This window comes from Hakea prostrata, chromosome 2 (genome assembly GCF_041222555.1).
Source record: "Hakea prostrata isolate BN-2017 chromosome 2, UWA_Hpros_2, whole genome shotgun sequence".
NCBI classification, from domain to species: Eukaryota; Viridiplantae; Streptophyta; class Magnoliopsida; order Proteales; family Proteaceae; genus Hakea; species Hakea prostrata.
Window position 1 is genome coordinate 64,278,638 of NC_142601.1, and position 21,637 is coordinate 64,300,274.

At 37.0% G+C, this 21,637-nt stretch overlaps 1 protein-coding gene across 9 annotated transcripts in view; it reads left to right on the forward strand.

The window, feature by feature from the left end:
* Nucleotides 1–434: 434 nt before the first annotated feature.
* The window catches only part of LOC149025689 (vacuolar sorting protein 18-like), a 79,321-nt gene continuing 58,118 nt past the window's right edge, over nucleotides 435–21,637 (forward strand). For 2 of the 9 annotated variants that reach the window (XM_089145881.1, XM_089145880.1), the window contains exons 1-14: nucleotides 437–766; nucleotides 2,116–2,435; nucleotides 3,174–3,236; nucleotides 4,952–5,138; nucleotides 9,610–9,822; nucleotides 9,924–10,063; nucleotides 10,671–10,766; nucleotides 12,071–12,138; nucleotides 14,960–15,061; nucleotides 15,227–15,371; nucleotides 15,647–15,790; nucleotides 15,857–15,976; nucleotides 16,206–16,262; nucleotides 19,390–19,449. In XM_089145881.1, the coding sequence (XP_089002007.1) occupies nucleotides 4,976–5,138; nucleotides 9,610–9,822; nucleotides 9,924–10,063; nucleotides 10,671–10,766; nucleotides 12,071–12,138; nucleotides 14,960–15,061; nucleotides 15,227–15,371; nucleotides 15,647–15,790; nucleotides 15,857–15,976; nucleotides 16,206–16,262; nucleotides 19,390–19,449 (1,308 nt within the window). In that variant the 5' untranslated portion in view covers nucleotides 437–766; nucleotides 2,116–2,435; nucleotides 3,174–3,236; nucleotides 4,952–4,975. Of the gene's footprint in view, nucleotides 767–2,115; nucleotides 2,436–3,173; nucleotides 3,237–4,951; nucleotides 5,139–9,609; nucleotides 9,823–9,923; nucleotides 10,064–10,670; nucleotides 10,767–12,070; nucleotides 12,139–14,959; nucleotides 15,062–15,226; nucleotides 15,372–15,646; nucleotides 15,791–15,856; nucleotides 15,977–16,205; nucleotides 16,263–19,389; nucleotides 19,450–21,637 lie in introns of all 9 variants that reach the window. The other 7 variants (XM_089145884.1, XM_089145888.1, XM_089145882.1 and 4 more) reach the window with 7 other exon arrangements.

Here is a 21,637-nt window from a genome sequence, read left to right on the forward strand (position 1 = left end):
TGCCATTTTGTTACCCTTTCATGTTTTTCAATCAGTTTCAAGAAAGTTTTGTTTTGTTGTTGTTGTTTTTTTTTTGTTTTAATTAATAATAAAAGAAAAAAACTGAAAAATCACACTATCCCATGGACATCCACTGTCCGCTGTTTGAGGCAAAATTTTTTGAGCTACACATTTTTAGACCATTTCAATGAAATTAATTATGATGATCACTTCCTTAATGGGTTGCTTTTCACTGTGCATGAGATCCAGTGGAGACTTCCGGCCGCCTTAGTCGTGATTGATGCACTTGGGAAGATATACTTGAGAATGTTATCAAACGTGTCCTAATTCTTCTTATTTATTCTTGTGCTTACCATTATTACGTGCTACCTATTCCCAATGATGAAATGGCAAAGTGTGGCTGTCGCCCCTATGATTTATTTACTTAAACATAAATCAAGAAATTAACTCTCAATCTTCCTAAAATGAGAAACATTTCATATTGATTTAAAACTTTAGATAAACATTGTATTGAATAAAACATTAGAAAAAATTACGCTGCTTTTAGGGGTTTATTTATTTATTTTATTTACAAAAGTAATCTTAATGTTTCATTTAACTCAGAAAAAACGAAAATCTCCCGAATCCCAACTGCCTAAAAAATAATCGATAGAAATCACTGTTCAGTGACTTCAGTCTTCATCTTACGCCGAAGAATTTGTGGCGGGAGAGAAGAAAACCCAAGAGAAAGACGTGGAGATCACTTAGCTCCGCTTGCCAAGAATCGGTACGTATGTTCTTCATCATCGTATAGATTCATTGCGAAACTCTGATAATCTTATCCTCTGGTTCAGTTCGTTTCGTCAGTTTACTTTTTGATCGACTGTTTTTTTTCTTCTTCTCTCTATCGTTCATAACTAGCTCAGCTCGTGAAACTAGATCCAGGTTTTAAGTTTGTTTTTAAACTTACCTTGCTTTCATTTGAAATTGAATTGTATGTAATTCATTCCTTTTCGATTGTTAGTTATGTTTTTTTTGGGATGATGCAGACTTCTTTTTTTTTCTTGTTTTGTGTTCTTCGGGTTAATTTCAATTCATGGTTCACAGTGTTGTTCCTTTTTGATGTTGGGAATTGGGACCTATTTTATGCATAGCTTAGGCCTCGTATCTAGCAATTACCTCAAACAGAACTGATTGGAAGGCAAGATTCCATGTAGCCGACCCCATTTAGTTGGGACAAGGCTTATTATTATTGTCGTTGTTTATGCGACCTTAAGGACCTTTGGGTTGTAATGGGTATACTATGAATGTTCACCAGCGCCCCCCGCCCCAGAAATGTAGGTTTCCTTTGTTATTACTTCCTCATGTTGGATACAAAATTTCGGTTCTGGAACTGCTAGCATGACTTGACTTATTTTCCTTGTATAAAGCAAGGTATATTAAGACAACAAAACATATGAAACAGTACCGTTCTTTATTCTTGATCTTTCTTTTTGACTTCTAGTTTTTTAGCTTCATTCTTGCTGTTTACTTCCGTTCTTCTCTGCAAATTTCTGTTCCTGTTTCTTTCACTGTCGCACCTGTGCTTCTGTTGAAGTTCTCTCTCTGCTGTTGAAAGCTCAATTCAACTCCTTGCTTCGTGGCTATGATTTTTTTTGCATTTTTACATGGGGACCTTACAGAATCAGTTTTTATGCTTTGACCAGCTGGTTTTATTGATGGGGCTAATCCTGATTTTGTATGTCATATCTGAAAGTCTCTTTATGGTCTAGGACAAGTTCCCCAGGCCTGGTACCAAAAGCTAAGTAGCTTTGTTATTTCTCATGGGTTCACTGCCCCTTGATCTGACACATCTCTCTTTGTGTGACAATGTCAGTGGTGTTATTCTATATTTCTTGATGTATATGAATGATTTAATACTCACTGGGAATAACTTGTCAGCTATCACAGCCTTTATTAAAGGATTATCTGGGGCCTTTGCACTTAAGGATCTCAGCCCATTGTCTTCTAAAATTTATGTTGCAAAAAATCACCAGAAATAAAACAATTTTATCAAATGGCTTTCGACCACTTATTTATTTTTTTCTTCCTCGAAGCAGTAAACATTAAAATTTTTCTGGATGGATTATCAAACAGGTCTTTAAGTTCATCATTGTCGTGCCAAAGGAGTGCAGGTTTGTTTGAACCTGAACCTGAACCTGAACTCTGTGCCAGAAGATCTCAGCTCACATTTGCATTGGAGACGACCCAAATTCCAAAGAAATTTGGTTTGCACTTGGGTCAAGACCTCCTCTTAGACGACTATACTTTTGGTTTTGCCAGGTTGCTTACTCCAACGAATTGCCCATCACTGGCCGGGCATAAACCTATACTAGTATACTCATCCTGGCTCTCGAATGTCACTACTGAAAACCCCATATCACCAACTGCATTTGCTGACTCTGACAATTTGATTGGTACGGTGTTACTCGTCTTCCTCGTTTCTCTTTACTTTTGTTTCTGTTCTGTCTGTAAGTTTCCTCTTAGTTTCTCAGTATGGAGTTTGTTGCAGCTGTGCATGATCTTGTATGTATCTAAAGAATATTTGATGGGTTTCTTTGCGCTTACGGTAAACCGTTATGAATGTCTATTAAGTATTCTCCTTCCGAGATTTTAATTTTTTTTGGTGTTCGTTTTCTATTTTAATATCTTTTGCACTGCACTTAGACTGAGAAATCAAGGTCTAGAAGCTGCTAATAGGGATATAGTCCAGACTACAAATCGAATTTATGTAAAACTAGATGCATGGAATGATGGAGTTATTCCTTGCCATGTTTGTTTGTCAGGTTAGTGGTGGGTTGGGGCACTGCAATGCTAGAATCCTTTACAGTTTTCTCAATATTATTGTAAGACGAGGGTGTTAAAATTGTGTTAGTTTTCTATAGAAGGTGCGATCCCTGGCAAGAAGTGAGCATCAGCCTTTCCAATTCTCCTTTTTTCTATATCTGCCACTGTTCATCCTCCATTCCTATCAAGACTCTTCTCCTCCCCTGACTCCAAACTTCTTCGAAGAGTTGATCGTGAGTCAGAGATTGAGCCATGGAGCTAAAAGCTTACCAGCATTTGCATATTTTCTATATTCATTATTTTTGTTGCAAAAAATCAGGAAAGGTGGTTCTGCAAATAGAACTCAGCTTTGTTTTGTTCTTTTGCAGCTTACGGTAATTTTCTCCCTGCTGAAAGTACGGATCGAAAGAAAATCCAACATTTTCAAAGAGGTACCTGATCTTTCTTTTATCTTCCCCCCCCAATTTTTTTAAATTTTTTTTATTTACCCTTAAATGAACCCTTTTCCAGTTTCTCCTAGAGAACGGTAAATGATGTAAGAAACAATAATGAAGTTCGCTTCTATTTTGATATGTTTTAATCATTCAATTCAGCATAGCATGTTGTTTCCTATATGTTGGTGTACTTTACCTCATTCACATTAATGTGTACAACAATAACAACAACAACAATAAGCCTTGTCCCAACTAAATGTGGTCGGCTACATGGATTCTTGCCTTCCAATCAGTTCTGTTCAAGGCAATGCTAGATACTAGGCCTAAGCTATGCATATCCTTTCTCACCACTTCTCTTAAGGTTATCTTAGGTCTACCCCTAGCTCTTCTAGTTCCTTCAATCTAGATTATATCATTTCTCCGAACAAGGGCATTTATAGGTCTCCGTTGAACGTGGCCGTGCCACCTCAAACGACTTTCTCAAAGCTTATCACTGGGAGCAACTCCCAAACCAACTCTAATATGATCATTCCTTATCTTATCTATCCTAGTTTTGCCACTCATCCATCTTAGCATCCTCATTTTTTCCACACTAAGTTTATCTATATGATTATTTTTAACAGCCCAACACTCTGCATTGTACATCATAGCTGGTCGAACAACGATCCTATAAAATTTTCCTTTAAGCTTTAATGGAATACGCCGATCACACAAGACCCTAGACGCACCTCTCCACTTCATCCACCCTATTTTAATTCTTTGGGAAACATCATCCTCTAAACTCCGCCAGTGTTTTGCTGCCGGTCCCAAGCCCGGGTAAAGGAGGAGGGTTGGTGCGTCAAGTCGTAGCCGGCACCGGAAAAAATCTAGCCAAACCATTTTCACCCTTAATGTGTGATCCTATATATTTATTATTAATTCCCCCCCCCCCCCCAAAAAAAAAAAAAAATTGCTATGGCCTTTGCTGTTATGCATTTGGTTAGTCTGATTGGAACTGCTGCTGAATTCCAATTTTATTCCCTAAAGTTAAATGGCATGGATTCAGCAACCTTGAAATTGTATATATGCTATTTTTTTGAACAGAATGTATATGCTTCTTGTTTGTATATTTAGTTGTGGATGTCTATTCCACAGGTCTGTATTATTGCATGGGGTGAAGGCGTATTAAACGTGTACAACTGTGGTACATATAATATTGTGCTGGATTTTCGGAGAAGTATTATTACCATCTGGCTGTTTAATTGTTGTACACATCTGCACTTGTATAAATTATAATTGCTGTTCCTGAACTTACTGAGGTGTACACAACAAATTCACCCAAAGAATACTTCTGAGATTTTATAAGTAAATTTTTTAGACTATCAGTGGATTTTTTCCCTCTTTGTAAGAATAATACTCTATTACAGGAGTTTGTATTGTTTTTTCATTAACTTGTTTGAGCATTTACATATTGGAAATATGAGTCTTGTCTTGGGGACCAGATAAGCCAGTAGTGATCAATTCAAAATCATTAATTACAACTTTCTGATGTGTATGGTATGGTGTCATTGGTCTATGGTGTCGTTACTGTTATCTTTCACAGTAGATATTTGGTTCTGTGACTGTTGTAGTACAGCCCTACTATGGCAGTAATTTTTATTTACTAATTTTTGCTTAAAGAAGAAAGTTAATTTATGTATTTTCCATGGTGACAAATTTGTGTGGTGTACTAGGATAGAGATATCTCAAATTTGAATATGGACTCGGGGAGGCATGTTTTTTCAGTAGATCTCCTTGAAAGATATGCTGCAAAAGGGCGTGGTGTTATTACTTGCATGGCTGCTGGGAATGATGTTATTGTGCTGGGAACGAGTAAAGGATGGATTATCAGACATGATTTTGGTGTTGGAGACTCTTTTGGTATGTAATCTAATCTATGATGTGTATTGGAATTTTGAATTGACTTGAGGCCTACTCATAAGCATATCAATACATGGTCAAAGCATGTGATACATGACATTTTCTGTGTCTTTATAAGGATGTAGGATGAATATGTTGTCAATGTAATTAATTAACTCCTGGTTTTACATTTTTAAATTTTATTGTGTAATGCTTATCCTTTTCCCAAAGGATTAAAATGGGGTGGATGAAGTAGAGAGGTGTGTTTAGGGTCTTGTGTGATTGACGTATTCATTTATTGCTTAAAGAAAAATTCTATAGGACCATCGTTCGATCAGCTAAGATGTAGGGTGCAAAGTGTTAGGCTGTTAAAAGGAATTATAAAATAAACTCAGTGTGATAGAAATGAAGATGCTAAGATAGATGAGTGGCAAAACTAGAAAGGATAGGATGATGAATGATCATATTAGAGGGAGTCTGATAGTAGCTCCAACAATTGATAAGTTACAAGAAACTCAGTGTGACAAAAATGAAGATGCTAAGATAGATGAGTGACAAAACTAGAAAGGATAGGATAATGAATGATCATATTAGAGGGAGTTTGATAGTAGCTCCAACAATTGATAAGTTACATGAAAGTCGCTTGAGGTGGTACGGCCACAATCAATTGAGGCTTGTAAATGTTCCTGTAGGGAGAAGTGATATAATCTAGATTGAAGGATTACATAGCTAGGGGCAGACCTAAGATAACCTTAAGAGAAGTGGCAACAAAGGATATGCATAACTTAGGTCTTGTATCTTGCATGGCCTCAAACAAAGCTGATTGGAAGGAATAATCCACGTAGTCAACCCCATTTAGTTGGGACAAAGCTTGTTGTTGTCATTGTTGTTGTAATGCTTACCCTTTTGCACAGATGAGTTTAAGCCATAATGACTTATTGAGAGCTTGTGTTATGGAATTGTTTTGTTTCTCTCAAATGAATATGTTGATCATGGACTCTATGAGTACAAAAACTTCTCAGGTCATCCTTCTATTTTTTGTGAAATAGTTGATCCCCCTCCAACCCCCCCCCCAAAAAAAAAAAAAAAAAAAAAAAAAAAAAGAAAAGAAAAAGAAAAGAAAAGAAAAAGAAGTACCTGTAATGATATTTTATGGCAATTTACCTGCCTTTTTGTAAGCCCGTTAGCAGCATCTTTCTTGGTTTTAATTGATCAGAGTTAAATCACTTGGCGAGATCTTTAAAATCTTGGGAAACTTGACCTTCTTAAGACTGAGACACAAAAGATGGTTTTGAATAACACATCAAAATCTCGAATATCTTGAGAATTTTAATGAAATCTTAAATATCTTGAGAATCTGAAAGAAATCTCGAGCATCTCTAGAATCTCAACCTCCGTATACTTACTACTTCGTAGTTTTGAATTCATAGTATTGTATTGTTGGATTTGGGAGTTGAGATGTAAACAACTTGAGTACTAAGGTGTCTATGACAATTATTATTCACTGTGTGTGGGTTTGGTTTCCATATAATGTGCATCGAGAACACTTCATTGTATCTTGTGGTTTGTGGTAGAAACATTAAGCCTTTAACTATTTCATTAGTAATTATATATCTTTATATATTAAATTATGTCTCACAACACAAGCAATTTCTGGGTTCACCATTTACTAGTAATCTAAGATGCTAAATCAAAGCAAAAAAATTAGTTTTAACATGGCCATTTGATGCGGGGAAATACCTTGAAAGATTTGTGAGCAAAATAAAGCAGCACAAAGCATGTGACGAGCTCAGAAACTGCACTTATTAGCAAATTGAGGGCCTATTGGTAGGGGCTTTGTTTCTAGTATTGTGACAGAGATTGAAATCACTAACAAATCATCATAACCGAGAAGAATTGCGGTTTCTGTTTGAAGGTTCTAAGTGGCTCAACTGAAGCGAATAGAAATCTCTAAGACCATATGGTAAATATGATTTTAATACGTTTTTAGTAGCCCATGAAAGGTTTTATTCGACTAAAAAATGACTTAAGAAAGAAATAAATTGCCAACAAGTTACCTTGTGAGACTTAAATGTAACTTTTGAAATAAAAGAATTGGAATTGTTTAGTTTGCCAAAATAAAAATGAGACCATTTGAGACTTATGTAGTAACAAGTGCCAAGCATAGGAAACCCTGCTTGAAGAATGATAATTTCACTGGTAGTGTAGCACAAATAATTCAAGTAATAGAAGTCCTTTCAGTCTTGATTGATTGATTCTTTTTGCGCCTCTTCAGTTTCTGTTTGTTTCCCCTTCTGTTCCCTCTTTGTCAATTGTCAGTTTCTGGCCTTCAGCTTTTGTGGAGCTCTTCTCTGCTTGATTTGTATTTTACTGGATAGTTTTATGCTTATTGAGCCTTTTTAATCAAGGCTGTGTTGTATCACTGGGGGAAAAAAAAAAACAAGTGCATTGGGATTGGGAGGGAAAAATTGACTAATTTGACTTGTATAGTTACCATATATTTAATCTTTGAACGAGATATGACTTAGAAATACTCTGTATCTGTCTTCTATTTCCTTTCATTCCTGTGGCTAGGGAATCATGTGCAAATCATGTAATCTCGTGGTATCATTCATAACATTTGTTCCCTTTTCTTTTTTTTGAAGAAATTTAACCAGGCTAAACAAACCAAGACTAGAAATCTAATCTGCTAATGAGGATCCCAGTGAATAAAAACTGGGAAGCTTAGCCAGAAAATTTTAAGGATCATATCTCACAATTTACTAATCCAATGTGCTGAGAATATGGTGTGAATGAATATCCTAATGGGTGGATTATATGCCTAAAATATCAAAGGACAGTGATGGCTAGATTGGGAGAAACAAGTATCGGTAAAATACTTAACAAATCATAATTTTTTAATTCATTGAAAAAACATTTTACTCACACTCAGTTTGTCAGATGCCTGCTGAAATCTAGTTGTAGGTAGTACGTGTGAAGGAGAAGACAATATTAAAAGGGGAAGCCCAGCAGTGGTTGGATCAGTAAGGCTTGCCCACACTCTGCTACCAGAATAGGTTAAATCAGTGATATTAACTAAGAACTGAAGAAGAGCACCTGTAGGCTTATTGTTGTCTCTTGGGGTCTTAACCTTTCTTTCCGGTCTTCTTCCTAAAGATCGTTCTTGTTTGTTCCGTTTTCTTTAATATATTTTATTCATCCAAAAAAAAAAACTACAAGTGAATGGGATAACAAAGAGGAATTGAAAAGAGTACTATTGCTGGCATAACTCTCAAACTTAAACTAGGACATGATAATAGAATATAAGGCTCATAATAAAACAGGATCACTATTAATGTGAACAGTAACTTAAGACTAACTTGAAATAATGACTTAGTGTAAAGTACTAATAGAAAAAAATTAACATACACAAACATACTCAAGAGTTTGGTGCTCGTGTTCGGAGGATCCCTACACCTTTCCTAAACCTAATGGTGCTGGTGTATGGATTCCTCCATGCACCTGAGTCTTTTTTTAGGAAGCACTTGGTAAAAGAGCGCGAGCAGTCCAGATTACAGTGCATGGAAGCAGCAGTGGCGTCAAACCGACCCACTATGGAGACTGCAGGGGCCAGGTTACAGCTCTTTCTAGTTGGCAAACTGCATCATATAGATGAACATGGTAAAGGATATTAAAAAGAAGGGGGTATAGAAGACAGGGGATTGGGATATCTCAGCCTTGGGTCTTTCACCCATAGCTATCTCAGATATTGAAGAGAAGTCTTTCTCAGGCCAAACACCTACAAGCAAATAATAAACATTCCATTAATCAAGTCTTAATTCAAATACAAGTGATGAGGCCTATTTATATCTAGGTCTAAGCTTCAAAAACAGAAAGTTTCACAACAGGAACTTGTGAAAATAGGGACTTATAATAAAAAAACCAAGCAAACTAAGGCAGAAGCTCTTAATCAGCTAAGCAGCGCAAATAGAAACCTACTATGAATATTGGTGCCATACATCAAAATAGCAAATCCTAAAAGAAAAATACAACAAACTAAAATTAGATGATACCCAAATGAAATAAAATGTACTTTGTAAAATGCAAAATAGGAACTAAACTATGTCAGCATTAGGGTGGAATCAGGATAGAATCTTTCTCCACTTGATGGGTCCATAAGAGCTACTAAGCATACGGACACTTGGCAAATGTGGGATATGACACTGTCTATCTGGACAGTATTGTGAACACTGCTTTGGTCTTTTTTCTTCATATTCCAACCTACATCAATGTGCCTGACTATAGCTTAATCCAATAGCCTAATGTGGGATGGTTATATATCAAGTAATTGGGCCTAATTAGAGAGATCTGACTGGGTTGTCTCTCTTCCTCTATGTGCATACCTTAGCTTTGCATCATCGGATGTGGCTTCTCCCTCATTGTCTGCTTTCTTTTATGCCATACAAGCATAATTAATTCTTGTGGCCAACAGAAAGTGTGTTGCAAAATGCAGATCTGGATCTCTCTGCTGGTAAAACTGGGGAGCAACCCATCCACAGAGTTTTTGTTGATCCTGGAGGAAGCCACTGTATAGCTACTGTTCTTAGTACGGGAGGTGCTGAGACATATTATACACATGCAAAGTGGAGCAAGCCCCGTGTATTGAGCAGACTGAAAGGACTTGTAGTGAATGCTGTTGCCTGGAACAGACAACAGATAACAGAAGGTGATTATGACTTGTTAGTACCTTGCTTGTAGTGATACACTTCTAAAGCATGGAGATTTCGTCTTTCTGGCATATTTTTTATCTGATGTCTCTGAACTCAGCTTCTACACGAGAAGTCATTCTTGGTACTGATAATGGTCAACTTTATGAGATTGCTGTTGATGAGAAGGACAAAAAAGAGAAGTACATGAAGTTGTTATATGAGCTTAGTGAGCTCCCAGAAGCCTTCATGGGCTTGCAGGTATTATTGCGTGCGGTTAATTTAATTATTGATTAATGGTTCAGCTTCTTAATTTAATTTTCACTCTTAAATGTCACTGTGGCCTTTCAAATATTGGTCACTCTGCTGTCTATTGGCTAACTTTCCATTGTTTTCCTGGTCTAAACTATCTTATTGATGCAAAAGTGATTAATCTACTTCTTTTATAACCAAAAGAAAATCCTGAATAGTATGTAAGGTATCATTTCTAACCCATAGCCTAGTCTTTAATGTTTCGACATTGATGACATTGAGTACTTTTTTAATTTTTTAATTTTTTTAATTTGTTTTTGAAATTGTATAAAGACTTTCATCCAGGTGAGTGTAATCTTTTCTAAAGTTTGACATAAATGAACTTCAGTTTGTGGAGAACTTCAATAGTTTGCTTTCCAGTAGGTTGTTTCTGATTGATGACCTGGTCCACCACGGAATGGATCCTTCTGGATTGTAGAGTAGAAGTCTGGCACAGGGTCCTTCAGTTGGCCTTAATTTTTTTTGATTGGGGGGTGGGTGGGTTGGGGTATATCATGCTTCATATTTATTCTTTTTCTTTATGCGAATGTGAAGTAGTCTCTTTTCATGTCTACAGATGGAAACGGCTAGTGTGGGCAATGCAACCAGATATTATGTGATGGCTATTACTCCGACTCGGCTTTACTCTTTCACTGGCATTGGATCATTGGATGTAAGTATTTGATCTAATAAGGGTTTGCATTTAGGCGTAACTGAATTGGCTTGGTTCTAAAGCTGCTATGACTGATGAGATTTTCTTTTGTCTTTTGAATATGAATTAATGGTGTCGTGCCAATTCTATTCTAGGATTGGACAAAAGGGTGAACCGATACCACACAAGCGGAGTCCATGGGGTTTCTTACACAGCCGTACCCCGGCAATTTTTTCTGAGTGGCTGTTTTGATTTGAACACAGGCTATAATTGTGGTCAACCAACCATTGTGCCAAGGCTTGCCCCTAATTTTATTCTAAGATTGGATTTTAGACTTAAATATAAAGGGAGCTCTTTTTGTTTTGAGTGCTTTTTATTTTCAATAGAACTTTTGGATTTCTCTGAAAACACAGAATGGTGCAGAAGATATGACATTTGTCTGAAAACACTAGTTGGAAATTGCTAAAGAATATGACTAACACATGTTCATGAAATCCACATGTGCAAGACTTGAAATGTTCCCCTTTGATTAGGATTCTTTTTAATTGCGTGCTTTCTTTCTATATGAATCTCAGTATGATATTCACTTTGATTTTTGTTGAAAACCACATTTCTACTCTTATCTTTTTTTATGAATTTGTTGGAGGATGACTTAAACTTTATTTCCTATCAGCCCATTTCTAAATTGTTCTGGTCTTCCCATCTAATGGGCTTTTTCATCTAGAAGTCATCTTTCTTCTGTGTGTTTGCCATTGTCAGACTCGAAAGCAACATTTTCTCTACTTTCTGTTATCTGCAGCCAGGATCACTCTACCCGCTATTTTCCTATTTCCCTTTCCTTGTCTCTCTTAGAATTTTGAATCTGATGAGGCTTTTCGCATCAGATGAATATGCTAGCAGCTGGACGCTTGGATTGTTAAAGCTTGGGTAATTCTTCATATTTTAGTAATATAAAACTGAGTTAGTTTTGTTGGCTGGTATCATGGTGAACGATGGCCCTTGGTAGATTTCCTCACGTTTGCAGGCAAAGCATGTTCTTGCCCCCACTGATTGAAAAGGCAATTCCATTGGGGTCCAAGATCATCTAGTCATCTAGTGAAAATTAAAAGTTACCAGTTAAAACTTGCATGCATATTTAGCGCATGCTAGTCCCATAAATTTTCACTTTGGGTTCATTAACAACAATTTTATTATCTGGAAATGCATCTTCTCTTGATTATATGTTTTTATCTCCACTTACTCAGTGATGTCTTGTAGCAGTGGACCTTAAAAACTCTTTCACAGTGTAGAGTTGATGACCTTGACCTTGATTTTGTTATTTGTAGACTGTCTTTGCTAGTTATTCGGATCGAGCAGTGCGTTTTATGGAACTTCCTGGTGAAATACCAAATAGGTAAGTGCTATTGGTCTATTGGTACTTGAATTATGGGCTAAGAAAATCTGAAATCTTTCCTATGTGTTGTGTCTGCATTTTTCATTTTAATTTTTTTAGCATGATTCAATGTTTTATGGTGTCCTTAATGAGTTTATCTTGGTTCACAAGTCACAACATACTCTTTTCCCCTTCTAGAATAGAATTCAATCAATCTGAGTAAACAACAGGTATTTTACCCAATAAAGAAAAGAAGTAAATAACAGGTAGGGCATGTGATAGATCAGTACCAAGTGGACTGCTAGATTAATGTTTAAATTGATGCGATATGAGAATTTTCCTTTTTCCCTGAAGTGCGCAAATTGTGATTGGGTGTTGTGCTATTTGGAAGAACTCAATTTTCAACCTGCATAATATTTTGTACACCATAATTTTCCAAAGGGTTGGAATTTTGTTGGCTGGGCTGGGTAATGAATAACAAGTGTACCTAATATTTCCAAGCCTGGAACTGAGATTATTTGGTTACTGTGGTGATCCACTCCCCCCTGCTTTAAGCTGTGGGCTTATCTGCTGCTCTCTCTCTCTCTCTCCCTCTCCCCTTATCCCCTTCATATTTGTGTATATTAATAGCTATATAATAATGATATATTAGCATCATACTTTTGATCAAGTACAGAGTCCCCTGACCTGGAATTTGGATGATGAGTGAGGGCCAATTCCTTGATGTGGCTTGAGGCTGAAATATAAAGGATTGGTCAATGTCTTGACATAGATGACCTCAAATCATGGTAAACAATAGACTTAATTCATGATTGCCACGCCATGTCAAGTTTATTCTGTTAGATTGACCTTTTAAGAGGGTTCTACCACTTGTTTCCTTCGTTTGAAACTTTAACCTGTAATGTTACTGACTGACCATTACACCATTCTGGTTTCAGAAATGATCAGGGACTGATTACTCTCTTTTAAACTTGTGAAGAAAGATAAACTGTAGGGGAGATCAGTCTCTAGTGCCACTTCATGGGTGGGATGGATTAATCTAGAACCAGATGCAATGTGTTTATGGCTTGGCAGAAAAGTGTCTCATGCTTGATGTCTGCTGATAGGGCCTATCAAGTAGAATCTAATTAAAATAAGTGGACCCAAGAAAGAAGAAGGTGAGATCCATTCACAAGAAAGAAGATGGGTGGGAAGAGAATCTCTTGATCCACCAATTACACCTTGGAAAAGCTATTCCTCACATTCGCATACTGATGCAATGCTGAAGACATACTCTAAAAAGCAGAAGCCCAAGGGTTCAGGCCAATCAATGGTTTAGGAAATAGCTCAAATCAGTCCATGGCTTTCATGGGTCAAGACTACTCAAGTGGGTTAGAGTCAGCCCACATGTTATAGTCTTACCCTTGTCTGAGAGCCTCAGCATGGAGGCTAGAGTTGCTACTCCTACTTATGCCCCATACCCTCCAGTTAGTGAAGAATCCAGCCAGCTTACTTTGCAGCCGATTTTCCTACCCAAAGGAATACGAGAAGAGAGTCCCAAAAGATTCCAGTTGTGCAGCCAACCTTTTAGGAGCATCTTTGGAGTTGTTTCACTGGGAACAATTTAGATTCAATAGGAATATTGGTGACTCCAAAAGGTTAAGCTTGAACCCAAGGATTACTCGGGTAATGTTTGAAGCCGGGGAGAGTTGAGGTAATTCTGAAGATACACTTCTAAAGAAGATGGTCAAGCTAATCAATAGCTTAGATATATGACTCAAATCAATCTATGGCTTTTATGCGCCAGGACCATGGTTTAAGATCTCACTCTCGACCGAGATCTCGCCCCTTCCAAAAAACCGAGATCTTGGTCGAGATATGGTCTTTTTCTCTAGGGCCAACTCGATGGCCCATCGTAGTTGTGTCTTTAGTTGGAAAAAGGCTTCTTGTTGTTGTTGTTGTAGTTTACTAATTTGATCTTTTCATCTGTTCGTTGTTAGAATTTCAGGGTATCTTGCTCATCTCTATTTGGTAATATCTACCTCAGCTTAATTCAATCCTGATCTACATTTCTGCCCCTATTGTGAATTTACAATTCTGTCCCTATTATCATAATGTTATTCTAAAATTACCATTATCATAATGTCTTAGTTCTACTTCACGTCTGATTTTGTGGTATAGATAACCTTTCACATTTTGATCATTCTCTGTGAAAAGCTCTTATTGGCTGCTGTTTTGATTATTCCAATATGGACTATGTACCTGATCATTTCTAATTATATAACTCTTTTGTTGTTTTTTTTGGGGCGGGGGGGGGGGGGGTATGCAAAAATACAGGGGGTGGGGGGCAATCTAAGTGCACCCGGATTAATGTAACAAAGAGCTACCTAGACCCTAGGTAACAACAATATGCTTGTTCCTTGGGGGAATCTACAAGAGGCTTCAAAGGTAAAAGTGAGAGTTTGGAGCTAACATCATTATAGATGGCTTTCCAAATCTTGTTTGAAGATCCAGATTTGGTAGTCCATCTTGAAAATTTCAAGCTTCCCCCTCAAAGTTTTGCTAAAAAATGATTTAGTTAGCGATATTTATTGAAATAGGTAAGGATAAAAAATAAAAAATGATACTGAGGAGAGCCTATGACATAACTGTGTATGCATAATTATGTTCATTCTTCATTCCCCCCCCCCCCCCCCGGTCTTTCTGCTTTGCTCCCATTTTCCTGTTGGACATTGGAGGGTCTCTTGTCATTTTTATACTGCTTTTTTGCTTCTTGGTTGGGGAGTCTACTATATGCCTAAAATTTAGTATTACATCTTTCTGTGTCTGAAGTTTTAAATTTTCTGTCCGAATTGTCAAGCAGTGAACTGCATTTCTTCATCAAGCAAAGAAGGGCTGAACATTTTGCATGGCTTTCAGGGGCTGGTATTTATCATGGTGATCTAAATTTTGGAGCACAGCATAGGTAGTGTATCATTTTCTTGACCTCTCTTTTTGGTGGCTCTAGAGCAATCTACATTTTTTAATGGAGATTTTATTAGAGGCCTGCTTGTTGTTTGTCTTTCATATCCATATGGTTACTTTGTGCTGAGACCTACACTGACTATTCTTTCTTCTTGATACCTAATAGTTCTGCTGATGGAGATGAAAACTTTGTGGAGAACAAGGCCCTGTTGGACTACTCAAAATTGGGGGAAGGTTCTGAAGCAGTCGAACCAAGATCTCTTGCAATTTCTGATTTTCATTTTCTACTTTTAATTGGGGATAAGGTTAAGGTATGCCCAAGATCATTGTAATGTTTGCCCTTTTTTTTTCTTCCTTTTCTTTTAACTGCTTTGACTGTGAACAATTTGCAAGCTATAGTCCTATAATTTTATGATTTCTCTTTCTTTGACGCTCAAGTTCAAAGAAATTTTCATGTTGTTCCACACATTTTATCATAAATATCCTATTTTGGATGCCATTTCTGTTTCTTCTGTTGTTTCATACTTGCTGATGACTTGTCACATGCCATTAAAATTGTTTTCTGTGACCTTATAATGTTGTGTAGGTAGTCAACAGAATTAGTGAACAGATTATGGAGGACCTACAGTTTGATCATGCATCAGAGTCAGTTTCAAGAGGTATCCTTGGACTCTGTAGCGACGCTACTGCTGGATTGTTTTATGCTTATGACCAGAACTCCATATTCCAGGTTTGTGTTCTCTGATGATTTCACTTTTCGCATCTTGTAATTTATCTGAATTTGGAGACATTGCAGGTGTCTGTCCATGATGAAGGCCGAGATATGTGGCGTGTATATCTAGGCATGAATGAGTATGCTGCTGCTTTAGCACACTGTCGGGACCCATTCCAAAGAGACCAAGTATATTTAGTGCAGGTCATGACTCATAATTGTCTTGTTTGTACAGATCAGTTGTGCTGAAATTTGAGTGTAGATTATTAATATTCAGACTTCCTCATTGTGTTGCAATCTGAGGGGAGATTGTGAATATTGTGACTTCCACCTTAGTTTCTTAGAAATAACTAGGACTCAAAAAGCTTGTATCAGTTGTTGCAACTTGTGCTGACTTCTGCGTTCTTGACAATTAAAATAATTTCTCTTGCAGGCTGAAGCTGCTTTCTCTGCAAAAGATTTCTTTAGAGCAGCATCATTTTTTTCAAAAGTGAGTTCCTTTTTCTTTGGTTTCTTTGCACATTGTTTGTATTATTTTCATACAGAGCTTGCCATTTCTAGACTGTAAAACATGCTCCACGCAGATCTGGCCAACCAAAAGAGCAGAGTTCTGAGGTGTATTCTGTTCTTCTTCTTGCCTCTGGTCTTAATAGAGCCTCACTGACACGCAGTACCTATTAGAATAAAAAAGTCAGATCCGGTTAGATGACTAGTTTTGCCACACATGCACCTGAGCTGTTGATTGTAAGTTGGTCATTTGGCTCATGTGTAATGACTACTTTTAGTGTTCATTTTTACTCATAATTCGAGAAGTCTTCTTATTTTGGTGTCTTGACCAGGTCAAAGCCCGAGTCCTACTAAGTCTCATCGCAGAACAATCGATAAAAGATTAAAAAGTAAAAGCATAATGCAAAATAATAACCTACTACCGAAAGTACCCCTATTACATAAACTCCTTTTGCTCCCACTCAAGGTGGAGAATAAGGTGGAGAATAGTTGTCATATATTACCAGCTTGCTTAGAACACTACTTAATTAGTAAGAGATGAGCCTTTTGGTGAAGATATCAGGCATAGGGGTTTCCTTTCTTTACAAAAGGAGTGCAGATGTTGTTGCCAAAGTCAATCTTCTGCGTAATGAAACGTTGGTCCACCCCAGTGTGCTTTGTCTGGTCATGTTGCATGGGATTGACAGCAATACTTAAACTAGTGGTTCACTACAATAACAAGAATAATAAGAAGCCTTTTTCCCAATGAGGTCAGCTACATGAATCCTTGCCTTCCAGTCAGCTCTATTTAGGCCATACTAGGTACAAGACCTAAAGTATGCATATCCTTTCTCACCACTTCTCTTAAGGTTATCTTAGATTTACCCTAGTTCTTTTAATCCCTTCGATCTAGATTAAGTTGCTTCTCCATAAAAGCGCATTTAAAGGCCTCTGTTGAATGTGACAGTGCCACCTCAATCGACTTTCTTGTCGCTTTTCATATATTAGAGCCATTATGGTCATTCCTTATGTTATCTTTCCTAGTTATGCCACTCATCCATCTTAGCTTTCTTATCTTTGTTACACAGAGTTTATCCATATGATGCTTCTTAACAGCCAACACTTTACACCATATATCATAGCTGGTCGTATAACGGTCCTATAGAAATTTTCCTTTGAGCCTTAAAAATGAACATGTCAATCATACAATACCTAGACACACCTTTCCACTTCGTCCACCATATTTTAATTATTTGGAAACCTTCATCCTCTACAATTCAAGTTATTTTAGAATATTCTTTTCAGCTAAGGGAATATTCTGTCTTAAGTTGTAAGACTGTTTTGGTTCTAGTTCATTGTCCTAGTACCTAGTAGTTTAATCATTGGGTTAGGCTTTTCGTTTTTTAGTGTAGTAGTTTATTTTTGAGTCTTTTATATACATAATTTAAGAAGAGCGAACAAATTGATGAATAAACTGGTGAGTCTTGTTTATTGCTACTGGTATTGTATGGTGGCATCTATTTTGTGACCTTCTTCTTCTTATCTTTGCCTTCTTATATGATTTCTTCTCATTCAAGTTGCTGAAATTTCTTGCAAGTTCAAAGACATTCTCCGTTTAATAAGCAGCTGTCAAGGTCTTTGTGCAACTTCAGTAAGTTGAATCATCCCAAAGCCTTGTCTTCTTTTTCTTCTTATCCCTAATCTCTTAAACCTTGGCTCCCCCTTTTTGAAAATTTGTTTTGTACAATTCCAATCTATTGAAAGCTCTCCACAGCTTTATTTCACCATTAGAAGCCGTCCAAAATTCAGCCCACAGCCTCCCTGCATCAAACCCGGCTCTCAAAATACCTTGCTGCCACTCTTTCCGTTGAAACCCTAGATTCTGTGACTTCTGTCAACTAACCTCAAAGTAGAACCCTTTGTTTTCTTGCCAGCCCTAACCAGCCACCCGAATTCTCTCAAATTTCGATCAAGTACAGATAATAGGCCTCTCATCACTCGGTCCCTAAAATCCTAATGTAACCTATAGATTCCTCTTTTAATACCCAAAATCCCAACCCTAGTTTTTTGAAAACTTAAAATTTGGATTAAAAAAAACCTCTGAGTAGAGCCTTAAACCTTCAATGATACGTCTGCTAGAAAATTTTGTTTTGGAGATGCAGTCTTCAAAGGCAGCATCTTCGTTTAAGTCTGTAACTTAAAGTGAACATTGGTGGAGGAGGGTCTTCAACATAGTTAAAGGGAAAACTTGATTGGAACCTCCCAGGTTTCTCACTGACCAGGAGTTGACTGATCCTTCACACCAGCTACTTGATCTTTAAACACCAAAGCTGACAGCCAAGACTTGAGACACTAAGCAAGGATCACTCTCTCACTGGAGAAGAAGGCAGTAGAAGCTTTGCTAAGAAAAAATCTAGTACTCGTGTCTGATATTCATTCAACGTCAAATTTTTTCATTTTTTATTTTGGGGTTGGGGGGGGGGGGGGGGGGGAACTTAGGCAGTCACATGATCTCCTAATATACCAAAAAATTGATTCAACTTAGATTGAACCAGAAATGAACTCTTCAAACTCTAAAATGCAAAACAAACTTACATTTGTACTTGGCCTAAAAATCCCTATGCTAGGCCCATAAAGAGGCCTATGAACAAATAAACCCTAGGGTCAGAGGCCCATAAGCTATTTAACTGAACCCTTGGCTATTTTCTTGAAAAAAGAAGCCCATTTGGGGTACGGTTCTGCATCAACATGTGTACAGTATCCTTGTTTCTGCATTTGCTTGGCATCAATCTAATTCCAGATTTTTTTTTTTTCTTTATGAAAGAGGGAAAAAGAAGAAGAAGGAACTTTTATACAAACAATTTGCTGGTTGTAGGAAAGGAGTCTAATAATAGATTGAACTGCCTCTCTACTTTATGGTCTGTTTCTTTCTATGTGCTATGCTTATGCATAAACATTGACCTATTTGAAAATAAGCATCTAACATAATAGTATTTTACTTGAAGAGGATAATTTATTAATATATGATACCCTCTTTCTTTTTCTAAGATTGATCATGCAATTTCATCTCATCTGAGGTAGTATTTTACCCACAGAAGGATGGTCTGTTCATGAATGTTCATCTTTTGCAGATTAACTATATATTATCATTTGAAGAGATCACTCTGAAGTTTATCACAGTTGGAGAACAGGTATCTTTGATACCTTTCCCTCATTCTTGCTTGTAAATGATGTGTTCTTCCTATTAGATTAGACAAAAATTATAAGCGTCTGCTGGTGAATTTCAGTGACAGTTTTATCTTTCTAATTTTGATTAGATTTATTATCCATGGATGAGATATTTACCACTTAGGGTTGACAGAAAGTAAGGCTTTTCCTTTATTCGATCCCATGAATTTGATTCATTCCCCGAGATAAGGCTACAACTATGGTTCATAAGTTCAAATAGAATTAAATGGTAAAACAGGGTTCATGTAGCTGACCCCATCTAGTTGGGATACGGCTGGGAGAGTTGAGTTGTTCATTCTCCATAAATATCAAATTGCCTGAAAAGATGTTGCAGTCCACATGAAACCATTTCATGGCACTCAAAATGTTTATATGCTGGCTGAATGGAAATCTCTTCTCCTTTTTTGGGTGAGGGTTACAATTTCCACTAGTGTAACCTATTGGTTGTAGGTTCAAACTTGGAAACAATCTCTTCTGCAAAGCAAGGAGGAAAAGCTGATACACGCATGGTGGGAGATCTCGCAAGATTTTTGGGTTTTTTCATAAACCGAGACGAGATAGAGACCGAGTTCTGCGAAATGGGATATCTCGCTCGGGATCTCGCCATATCTTGCCCCAGATCTCGCCATATCTCGCTGGAACTCTCAATTTTTTCTGGATTTTCACTTGCAACTACTCTTAGCACATCTACAACATCAAAGAAAGATCAATCATTTTTTGCTTATTTTATGAACTTATGTGTTAATTGACTTATGTAGAACTTCTAATGGTTGTATAGTTTTGTCATTCTATTCTTGAAAGTCGAGATTGTGGTACTCATATGGATGTAATTTTTAGGACTTTTAAGTTATTTGATGTATTTGATACACTTGCTTTTTCATTTATATGCCTTAAAGATTTTATATTACATGTTGTATAACGTTGCATTCCCTAATCCTACAACATTTCAATTTTACACTATGGGTAGACTTAAAAATCATACTTTGGGTTGTTTTCTCAAAAATCCAAGGCCGCAATGTGTTCAAAAGACATTAAATAGGCTAAATACCAAGTTTCAGCCCAATTAGGACCCTAAAACCCACTGAGATGGGCCGCTAAGTTGGCTCTAAAAAAATTGCCATATCTCGACTGAGATCTCGGTTTTTTAGGGTGGCGAGATCTCACTCGAGAGCGAGATCTTCTTCCATGGATGTGCATGCTTCTCCTAGATCTTGCAGTAGTGGGTGCCTCGGGCTTTGGAACACTATTTCTTTTTATGATTGGCTTTGAACTTTGAAGTTTGATTGTATTAACTTTGGATAATTTTTTTCTTAAATGATCGATTATATTAACACAAGGAGCAAGAAACCCATCACAATGTTCATTCATAGGAATTTGTCATTATAGAAATAATGTCTTTTATTTTATTCGTTCTAGAAGTTAGTTGTGTAGAATACTTGGTTCCTACTTTCACCTACTTTACATTGTTCACCATGGCACCAATTTTCGAACCTATAAATGGAGAATTACGTTGTATGAAGAAAAATAAGCTCTATAGAGGATGAAAGTAGGCAAGGCACAATGTCTAGATGAAATCTTAATAGTGTGGAAGAGTTTAGGAACCTATATGCTTGCTTGGCTAACCTAGTTGTTTAATAAGATTATGAGTACAAGGAAATTGCTAGATGATTGAGGGAGAAGTATCGTGGTTTCAATAACCATATTGGCATAAAACGATGAGCTATACTACGAAATTTTGGGAAAAGGTATTTAAGCCCAATTGAAACAATAAACCACTATTAGCGAGAACCAATTTGGTTTTACGCTAGGAAGATTTGCAATGGAATTTATTCACCTAATTAGGAGAGGTATGAAAAGGTATAGAGAGCGTTAGAAGGTTCTTCGTATGGTCTCTATTGACCTAGAAAAAACTTACAACAGAGTCCATAGAGAGTTATTTTGCGACAGTAGGACTAGAGTAGAAAAATTTTGCAAGTAAATATGTGGACATAGTTAAAGATATATAATGGTTCAATGGCTAGTGCGAGAACAGTGGGAGGCCAAGTTGGTGAATTTCCAATTATAGTTGGGTTACATCAAGGATCAACTTGAGCCCTTATTTATTTGCACTTATCATGAATGATTTAAATAGAGAAAGTCAAGATGGCGTTC